Source organism: Channa argus, chromosome 14, assembly GCF_033026475.1.
Source record: "Channa argus isolate prfri chromosome 14, Channa argus male v1.0, whole genome shotgun sequence".
NCBI classification, from domain to species: domain Eukaryota; kingdom Metazoa; phylum Chordata; class Actinopteri; order Anabantiformes; family Channidae; genus Channa; species Channa argus.
Genome location: NC_090210.1, coordinates 6,536,568 through 6,547,066, shown reverse-complemented (window position 1 = coordinate 6,547,066; position 10,499 = coordinate 6,536,568). Strand labels below are relative to the sequence as shown.

Sequence of the window (10,499 nt, the reverse complement as noted above, 5' to 3'; positions counted from 1 at the left end):
CAGTCCTTGTTCTGTAGGAAATGTGTCCAAGTTAGAATTATTTAAGAGAGAATTTCCTACTTAAAGGCCAGAAACACTAGAATATAGAAATTTACCATGGCTAATGTTATCTACTGTCAATCAGTAATGATATCCTAATCTTTAGAATTTGTAGTATTCTTATTATTCTTATTCTTATTCTTACCTCTTCTGTACATTATTTGGTGCCTAACTACTCTGAACGTTTTGCTTATGAAGGACATCATTGCTTGTATAGGGTTTTTAAATATATTTTATCCTTTTTTAATATTAAAGATTTCTAAACTTTTAAAATTATTTCAGATTTTGATATTTAAATTAATGCATTTCGTTTCAGCTATTTCAGAAAAAGCAAAACTGTGGACTTTTCCAGCAAATACAGTTCAGCGTTTTTCAGCTTTGCATGGAAAATCAGCATTCACAGTGCATTTTATTTTTGGAAATGCTTTTTCTAGTTTTTATGTATTTATTTATTTTTACATTAATAATGAAATTTGGATAAAGGTGGCGATTATCTGCAAAATACAGTGTTTTGTTGTACTCCGTGTCTGGGATCATGTAAACTAATGACCTCGAACACAATGGGCACAAATGAAGCTTTTATTTTTGAAAATGACCGGAAGTGTAGTCCTTGTTTTTATTCGGGAACTCGGCTCCTCAGTAGGCAGCGAGAGGCCTGAAGTCGTCTCCGTTGTGGACGAAATATATACTTTCACGTGCTGCCAAGATGGACTTCACTGATACAGGCAAGTATTTAAAGTGAATGTAACTAAGATTGTAATATGAACATGTAGCAGTTGTTCACTCATATCTAGCGTTATGCCAGGTCTCCGTTAACGTTGACTAGCCAGCTAGCTTATGTAGCTGTAATGGCGTGAACAGTGCACAACGTCAACGCCATTTGTCGGGTTAGTTAGTGTTAAAATAGAAAATTATCAAATTTTACACTTCGTAATATATTTGCATAACTCAATAAAAAGCCATATTTCCTAAAATTTGTGATGTAACTAACTCAGCTACAATATCAATATGCCTGTACCTAGTTTACTGCCTCAGAGTGTTTGAAACTGTATAATGTGTATTAGTTTCAGACACAATTAAAATCAATATTCTAAATCTGAAAATTATCCAATTGTCTTTGCCACTGTAGTGAAACGTGCTTATTATTGACATCGGTAACTATTGTTACGATTTGTAACCCTAGCTTCTATGACTGTTGCTCAGCCCTGTGGCTGTAGCATAATGAATAACATGTTACAGCAGGATGTAGTTCACGGCCCACTACTGCCATACAACAGCTTGGAGCAGACGAAACAGAACCCTGCTTCACAGCTAGACTGACTTGGGCTAGAGACCAGCCAGACTCTTTGCAGATTGAGAGACACTCTTGGGAGACTGAAAGAGGTCACTCACTTTCTTCGTGGAGTCAATGGCTAAGAGAAGCGCTGTCTTCCATGACAGGAGCCTAAGAAAGACCTGGTTCAGCGGCTCAAAGGGGGGTGCCGCCAAGGCACGGAACACAAGAGAAAGATACCAGGGAGCGGCCAGGCCTCACAGCCCTTAAGAAATGTTTTAGCAGGGGATAACCAAAAACAGACAGGACAGGTAGGTCATTTTTATAGGTCTTTACAGTGCTAAAGTATAAGCCCCTGTCCACGAGAGACTGAAGAAAGGACAGAACCCGAGGAAGAGGCTGTGAAGGGGCAGACACACCCCTATTTGAGCACCAGCACTGAAATGATGACTCTTTGGCAACATAAGAGGAAGTGGTCAAAGCCACTCTTGTGTCCTGAATAGTGGCCAGCACCCAGGGTGAAAAAACCCATGGCTAGCTAGGCACTAGGCCTGACCCACAGCTGCTGGAGCAGAACTGGTGGGCTATGGATCGTTGCAGTGGCCTTAGACTTAAGCATCCACATGCCGTAGCAGCTCCCAGATGCTGTCCTGCCAGCATCTGACAGAGCCAGAAACCATGGTGCCCATACTTGCTTCAGCTACAAGGTTGACAGTGAGACACTATTCTCTCGCGCAGTCCAACAAACGGGGAATCAGAGTGAGGAGGAGATTGTCTAAGTAGAAAAGCACTGTCATACCAGTGGCGCCCTGTTTTCAGACATTTGGAGAAGGTGCACGTGCCGAGAGAATAACTGAACAGTAGGCAGTTGTACTGGTACCGTACGCCCAGGAAAGAGAAGCGCAGAAACTTTGTGTTACATGGCAATTGGAATGTGAAAATAGGCATCCTTTAGGTCCACAGAGGACAACCAGTCTTCTGGGTGCACACTCCAGAGGACAGTCATTTACATATGGAAGCGGTGGACCACCAAGAACAGATTTAACAGTGAGAGAGCCAAAATTGGTCTTGTTTCCCTAGACTTTTTGGGGACCAGAAAGTAGCGGGAGTAAAAACATTGGCTTTCCTCTGATTGTAACGTTCCGTAAACAGGTGTTGCTACGAACAATGTTAATCTGTCACTATGGTGGCTAGGCAACATTCAACCCTCTCTGTCACTGCTCTAGGAAACAAAGCCTGAGCAGCCCATGGGGGGCCCCCTGCATAAGGGACGTGGAGAAAATGGGCGGGGATGGCTGAAGAGGCCGGCAAGGCTCTGTTCCAGGGTTAGGACTGGTGAAAAGCTGTCGTCATTGAGCTCCTTCACCTTGGTGATGGGGGGTGAATTTGGAAACCATGGCCTTGAGTTTAGCCGGCTCATAGGCAGACCCGTGTAGGTAGGCGGCTACCATAGAGAATAATGGCCAGGCAGGAACGGGCCGTGACATTCGCCCGGGGTTGTAACGGCTGAGGGTGGCTTCCTGAGGTGGCGTAGTGGCGTCCTCATGCACAGAAAGATCACCGCGACCACTGGCAATCTTAAAGATGTCCACAACCTAGAAGTAGCTGGACCATGGCGGGCAGAGGCATAGATGATTCTGAGCCACACCAAAGAGGATGGCGCAACAGGTGATGCTCCGGCCCCTCCAGGTGGACGGGAGGGTCCCAGGGGGACCCCGCCAATGAGCCTTATGAAGCGGAGGTGGAGTCGTGATGGCACTGCTGAGCAGGGGGACAGTCGGGAGGCTCCACTTCGAGCACATCGTGGAGAACCCAATACCACTCCAGGGCTTCAGAGAAAAAAAAATCTGTGCGGGAGTGTAAGGTGTCCTCAGAACATGCAGGAAACCACTTAGTAAGAGTGAGGCCCGCGTGTCCTGCCCCGAGGCAGCGTGCTCGATGTAGACTATAAGACAAACACCGCAGATCCTTGCACTGCTTTTTTTGCTTTGCTGACACTGCTGGATGTGATACTGCCGTTGTTCTTGCCACTGCGGTGAAAGGACATGTCTGCTCTTCAGCAAGGAATTGCTCTTACTTGACACAAAGCTGAACCAGAAAGAGGGAAAAGGTGCTCTTTTATGGTGTGACTGTGGATGTAATTGAGTCCCCCACGAGAGCAGAAAAGTAGCAACTTTTGGCCTGCTGCCCGGTGGGCATGGACTATGCTGCTTCAGTTGGTGCATCGCATGTGGGGATGGGTTTCTTATGCTACAGCCAGAGGGCTGTGCAACATAGGAAAAATAACTTAAAGTTTGTACATTTCTCCTTTAACAATTTTAGGTCGAGGAGGGTGGAAGTCCAAGCCTGTTCAGCCACAAAAAAACAAGATGAACATGAATATTCTCCGTCAAGAGAAGCTGATAGCTCAGAAGAAGAAGGAGATTGAGGCCAGATTGGCAGAGCAAGCAAAAAAGAGCGTGCAAAATGCTAATAAGCCAGAGCCACTAAGGTACCAATTCCTTCATAAGTCTGGAAATCTAGCTAAAGATGACATATGATAATATATTTAAGAAAAAATGTTTTTATATCAAATTGTAATTATTTATATAATTTTACACTACCAAATAGTTCTCCTAGCCTTCAAGGAGCAACTTCAAACAAGTTTGCAAATGATGGAAGCTTCTTACAGCAGTTCATGAAGATGCAGAAGGAGAAATCCAACACGGTGTCTGGTTAGTAACTTAATCTGCACTGTTTTCTCTCTAGGATTGTTTTCATGTTTTTGACATGTTCTTAACTCAAATACTACTTAACTATGTTCTTGTACATTGAAGTTTATCAGAGCAATAACATTAACACTGGAATGATAGTTGTAGCAGCTTTACATTGATTGTGTGTTGCGGTGTGGGGTTCTTCAAGAGGCAAAGGAGCTGAATTAGTATACTATCACATGTCAACAAATAAAACCTTACCTTATTTGTGTCGGACAGATGTTACAAAATAACCCCAACTAGATAAAGGCTAGAATTATTTTTGTTCTTAAGATGCCCTCTTTCATTTTACTTCCAGAATCCACCAGTGATACGAAAAATCCCTCAACTTCTTCTTCATCTCCAGGAGGAAACACGCTTCAAAAAAGGAGTATACTTGTTGGAAAGCGGCCTGGCCTTGGAGTCAGTAGCATGCTTAGTCAGTTCAAAAGCTACTCCCAGTCCAAAAAGAATGTTGTTCTCAGCCAGAGGCCAAGTGTTTTTTGCTCTCCAGATGGTGAAGATGAGGAGGAAGAGACTGATTACTCCAGATTCTTAGAGATGAAAGGTAATTTGAGGCCTGTGGTGTTCATTTATGTTGTATTTATACAACAATACAATATGTATTTATGTCTTCAAACGGATGTTTTGGTGCATTTTCTACATAGTCCACTAATACAGTTGCCTGGTGACTGACATTTTGTCATAGGTAGCCTTATGGTAAATTTAATCATACCCTGCTTAAAGTCTCTCCCCCAGAGGACTCAGACACCAGACTTATTATCGACAAGATGGCATCTTTTGTGGCAGAGGGTGGACCAGAGCTGGAGAGAAAAGCCAAGGAGGACTACAAGGACAATCCTGTTTTCTTGTAAGTCTGAAGGACATGTGAATAATAATAATTAATTTTACTTATACAGTATTTTCATACTGTTGTCAACCTTGCGTTTCAGATTTTTATATGATAGGAGCAGCAGAGAGTATCTGTACTACAAAAAAAGAGTTGCAGAATTGAGAACGGACTTGCTAAGACCCGACTATATATCCACCAATGGTAAGATTGGCTTTTGTCGCCCCCTGTTTTATCTGTCTCCTGTCTCTCACTGCTTTTGCAAGAATTATGCAATGCCAAAGGAATGGATGGTGTGTCAGCATAGTACTGCCAGCACCAATTACTATTATCGTATTACTTCATATAGACATCTATTGGCATTATGATTGCTACTTTAATGATAACTTTTGATTGATTTGTATGCATTTATACCCAAGTTAGTATAATTCAAACCATTATCTCACACTTACATTACTGTAATAAAGTTCTTAGCTGACCAGTGACCTACCCAGGAGCAACCTGACATTTCTCGTTTGAATTTTCTGTTCCTCATCAAAGTCTCTAATTTGAGTGAAACAGCATACTTACCTGATTTTGGTTCATCGTCAAACTGCTTTCTATTTTAGAATACACATACACAGGCTATGGCTTCATTCATTGTTTTATTCTTTTGTGGTTTGATTTCTTATAGGATTGGTCTGAAAGTTGCAAATTGAGTACAAACTTTAGCCAGTAAACTGCTAAATATTTTAAATGTTAAAGCTGGAGTAAACATTCTATATTTGTCTTACTTGTTGGAGTAAAAGCCTCACATCCATACAGTTCCCCCTTCACCACCTGTATCCACCTTGCTCCTCCTTCCTCTTCTTATCCCCTATTGGCTCTAGACTGATGGTGTGTGAGGGCCATTTCAATACGGTACAGTAGTAGAGTGTCAATTGAGTCCCAGTACTGATAGGCTGCTTAAAGTCTCCCCCCCAGTGGACGCGGAAAGCCAGCAGGTGGCTGAGAAGCTGGCCAGGTTTGTGGTTGAGGGTGGCCCTGAGGTGGAAGCCATTGCTGCTGAGTGCAACCGCGACAACCCTGCCTTCAGGTCAGTCACTCTGCTTGTTACTGTATTTCTTTAGATGCCACTTCCTGTTTTGAAGCTTAATTTTGCTAGTTTAGTTTTAATTTGATATGCACAAACAAAATATCTTCTGCCCCTTCTTCAGTTTTTTATATGATCATCAAAGTCCAACCTACCACTTCTACAAAGAAAAAGTTCAGGAGTATCTTGCTGCATCCTCCCAGAGCTCCTCACTTCCAGCAACAGAGTCACGGACAGACATTCAGCAACCAGCAACTCCACCATTACAAGGAATCTCACCACCATTGAACCCTTTATCTCAACCACACATTATAAAGTCAGAAGCCCCACCTGTAAAACGAAAGAGAAAGAGCAGATGGGGGTCTGAAGATGACAAAGTTGAATTGCCCATTCCTCCCATCATTGTTCCAGATCCAGAGAACAATGTTCCAGATCCGGACACACCTTCTCTTTCTGGTACACCATCTTGTGTTTTCCATGCAGTTACTGAACAAATATGCAGATATGCATTTTGTGTGTGTTTTTGTGGGGCACGAAATTGAACATTAAATCTAGGGCATCCCCTCAATAAATTAGTAGTATTGTAGTTTTGGAGCATATGCCATTGTCAGATATTATATTACTATATATTTTCCAATTCTTACGTTCTGTTACTAAAGGATTTTGTCATAGAAGATACTGTGACTGTTGTTGAGAAATTATTATCACTTGAAACAAATTGATGGCATGCTATTTCATATCAGAGTGAGTAATATGAATCAGATGATTCAGTAAAAAAAGGATGGTGATGTCTCTTCCAGCTCAGGAGTTGAGAGGTCTTGGTTATAAGAAGGGTAAGCCACTTGGTCTGGTTGGAGTAACAGAACTGTCTGAAGAACAGAAGAAACAAATCAAAGAACAACAAGAGGTAAAAAAATTTAAAAAAGTCAAGTAAATGTACGTCATTTTTTATTAACTCCAATGTTTATGAACTCAGTTCAACTCAATGTTCCAGATCAGGTAATCTGTCATTGTTTTTCATGTTAAATCTGTGGTTGTATGTTTTTCTCACATACCCTAGATGCAAGAGATGTATGACATGATCATGAAACACAAGCGTGCAATGGCAGAGATGCAGGTGATTTGGGAGAAGGCCAAAAGTCAACATCAACATGAATATGACAGTGATGAAGAAGTGGATCAGCAGGCAGGTACCTGGGAGCATCGTCTTCGGAAAATGGAAATGGAGAAGACGCGTGGTAAGGCTGATTATAAACATGGAGAACTATTCATATGAACAGTGACATTAGAAGCTGCTGTAGCATAATACTCCAATTTAATCAGAGCAAGTAGTTTCACTCTTGTTGTAAATGTAATGTTTCAGAGTGGGCTGAATCGCTAACAGAAATGGGAAAAGGAAAACACTTTATTGGGGACTTCCTGCCTCCTGAGGAGCTGGAGAAATTTATGGAGACCTTTAAGGCACTCAAGGTCAGTTTTCCTGTAATTTAACTTGTTATCCAACCTAATAATAAAAATAATTGTTCTTTTTCAACTACTGTGATTCTCCATTATTTATCTAAAACCTGGGCTCAAGATGAACAAGACAAACCTTTTGAATTAAAGGTGGAGACACCACACATATGCGTTCACGCATACACCCCCTCCTGACAAAGTCAGGATAGTGTCAGAATTCCAGTTTAATCCCTTTAAAAGGCACCTAGTTAGAAAACAGCACAGTATGTCAATACACATTTTTTAAATTTATTCCTAGTGCTATTTTTAGTATTTAAAAGTTATCAGTCACACCAGCACGTGATTGCTGAATTGCAAACAGCATAACATTTAAGTGTAAGTAAATTTTAAGAAAGATTAGATCTATGCTGTACTGTGCACTCACATTATTTGCAATGTTCCTTCTCACCTCATTAAATCAAGTACATAATTCTAGAAACCTACAAACCCCCTTAGGACAAAGAAAAAAGATACATTTTATACAAAGAAAGATTTTAGGCAATGGTACTGGGGACAGTCTTACAACAATTAATGTGGGTGTGTGAATAATGTACAATGTCGCTTTTCTTAACCTGCAGGAGGGCCGAGACCCAGACTACTCCGAGTACAAAGAGTTTAAGTTGACGGTGGAGAATCTGGGTTTCCGGATGCTCATGAAGATGGGCTGGAAGGAAGGTGAAGGCCTCGGAAATGAAGGACAGGGAATCAAGGCTCCTGTCAACAAGTGAGCATCCATCCTCATTTTATTCACCTTTCATCAAAATAGTCATAATAATGATAAGATTTTTCTTGTTCTAGATTATGTGCAAAGTTCTTATGTTTTACAACAAATGCATAAAATTTGACTATTTTATATTGAAATGTCTTGGTAGGTTTATTGGAGCTTATCTCATTAAATTAATCATTGATTTTTGTGCAACTCACTTGTCTGCTCCTCCCACCACAACCCCCTCCCATCAAACTAAACGGGAAGAAAAACTGACAAGAACTTCTTCTCTATAAGACTTAAGCCTCTTTCACACATGAATTCCAGACAATGATTGAGAAAGAATATAGCACTTTATGCACACAGGCTCACTCACAAAATCTGGACTTTTTAAGAAGGGGGGGCTTGTAGGATTCCAGGATACCCAAGTCCGGGTAATCTCCAGACATTTTCATTCAGACTTTTGCCGTCTCCCATAAATCCCTCCCAGGTAAAGTCCAGAGAAAATCAGGCTTTAGTGATCTCTTATCCCTTGATATTGTTTGTCATTCCGACACCCTCTCCAAAAATGGATGTAATTTATTCATATTCAAAAAAGTTGCTTTTAAAATCCCTGGCTAACACAAGCCTTTTCTCCTTGCAGTAAACAAGTCATCACATTGGTTCAGAGAACCCCTAATGTATAGATAAATGTTTTCTGTGGTTCTCGACATGCACGTGTATCACTAATATTTTTAGCTTTATATTCCTATATAGAACTGAAAATAAAGCCTTAATTTGAGTGTAACTCTGTCCCACTCTAGGGGACTCACTGCTTTGAATGGAGCAGGACTAGGAATTGATTGTCCAGCTGAGCTCTCAAAAAGTGATGATGAATATGATGCTTTCAGAAAGAGGATGATGCTTGCTTACCGCTTCAGGCCCAACCCGCTGGTAAAGCCGGTCTCATATTATTTTCTGTTTGTGGATATCTAACATATAGTAAAGTATAGACACCCATACCCAGTGTTATAATGTATAATTAGCTATAAAACTGAGCGGGGTTTGAGTTTGTATACTTCTAAAACCTCTGCACAAAGTGCATCACAGTTTGCTATATATGGGGCTTTGTAGCCGCAAACTGCTGAGTGGACATGCTGAACCTTGTCCTCCATGGCATTATTTAGACCCTTAGTGTTAATGCTGTGGCTGATTGGTGTGAATTATATAGTTACAGTTTATCTGTTGCAGGCTCATGATTGTGTACAATAGCACAGCTACTGAAAAATGTCTTAGGGTACACACTGTATACTTTTCATGTTGATCTTATATCTTACTTAGAGATTTTTTGTTTTTTGTGTGTCTGTATTTCCATTGCAACTTTGGTCTTTTCCTTTGCTGTTGTACTAAAAGGTTTTAAAAGAGTATTTTAAATTGAATTTGTTCATACTTGTAAACAGTTTGTAAAAACTGTGATACTTGTTTTTCACTTACTGTGCAGCTAATTCACTCAACAACACTGGCCTTTGCTTTATTACTTTAAACTAATATAATGTTTTTTCTCCCCACAGAATAATCCACGAAGGCCATATTACTGATGTGAAGAACACTTTTTGTTTGTACTTGTTCTTGTTTATCACAACCAAAAAGCTGTTTTTTCCAGTTACCACAGCTCTGCTCAGTTGTGAAATGGACCCGAATGGACTAGAATTTTTTAATTTGAAGTGTGTGTGCACATGCACAGTTTGAGAATAGTAGAACGATTGGTAGAGCCATTAGATTTGAGAATTAATTTGGATTTAAAAGTTTTTTTTGTTTTTTTTTTGATTTTTTAAAAACAATTTTTAGTTACATTTCAATTGAATACTGTAACCATTTAAAATATAAAAAACACCTTCATTACCTGACTTCCTCTTCTTTCACTTGGCCAGCTAACTAACACAGTTCAGTAATTAGTATATAATCTTCTGTATAATTCTTGCATTGATTGATTTCCCTCACTGAGCACTAACTAAATTCTGCTTCTTTCCCTTGTATGCTTCAGTGTTCACAATAAAAATGGCCACTTACTGAAATATGTTGTCATAAATATGTCTTTAAAAATGTGGTAAAGGCTACTGTAATAGGAAATAAGTGGGAGCAAAGATAAGCTCACTGTCAGTGTGTGTGTGCTGGCATTTGTTTAGCCATGGTGATAATTGCCATCAGTATTAATTTATGTAAGGCACTGGACAGCAATGCAGGCCCAAGCAGCTAGTGGTGAGAAGGGTGACAGATAAGTGAAATCAGATCTTCAGTTTGTGATTCCTAGGGGGGGTTAGACAGGATAAATATAACTCTGAAATCCCAGTTAA

The 10,499-nt window shown here is 40.4% G+C and overlaps 1 protein-coding gene across 2 annotated transcripts; it reads left to right on the top strand.

Annotated features, from left to right (window-relative positions):
- The first annotated feature begins 638 nt into the window (after nt 1-638).
- On the top strand, nt 639-10,220 carry sugp1 (SURP and G patch domain containing 1). 2 transcript variants are annotated; one of them, XR_010910625.1, is made up of 15 exons: nt 639-764; nt 3,635-3,803; nt 3,923-4,026; nt 4,364-4,612; nt 4,792-4,915; nt 4,998-5,098; nt 5,846-5,969; nt 6,091-6,422; nt 6,767-6,873; nt 7,027-7,204; nt 7,330-7,436; nt 8,039-8,184; nt 8,970-9,099; nt 9,717-9,821; nt 9,969-10,220. XR_010910625.1 is itself a non-coding variant. In XM_067475052.1 (14 exons), the coding sequence occupies exons 1-14, from the start codon at nt 746-748 to the stop codon at nt 9,741-9,743; spliced, it is 1,917 nt and encodes a 638-aa protein (XP_067331153.1). In that variant the 5' UTR covers nt 639-745; the 3' UTR covers nt 9,744-10,220. The 2 variants fall into 2 exon arrangements, 1 of the variants encoding a protein (XP_067331153.1); XM_067475052.1 differs by having other exon boundaries at nt 9,717-10,220.
- Nucleotides 10,221-10,499: the final 279 nt, after the last annotated feature.

What these genes read in the sequence shown, in the direction of transcription:
- sugp1 (XM_067475052.1), top strand. An exon ending in CGACTATATATCCACCAATG is followed by an intron (nt 5,099 to 5,845) that starts GTAAGATTGGCT and finishes GGCTGCTTAAAG; the next exon opens with TCTCCCCCCCAGTGGACGCG. An exon ending in CGCGACAACCCTGCCTTCAG is followed by an intron (nt 5,970 to 6,090) that starts GTCAGTCACTCT and finishes CCCCTTCTTCAG; the next exon opens with TTTTTTATATGATCATCAAA.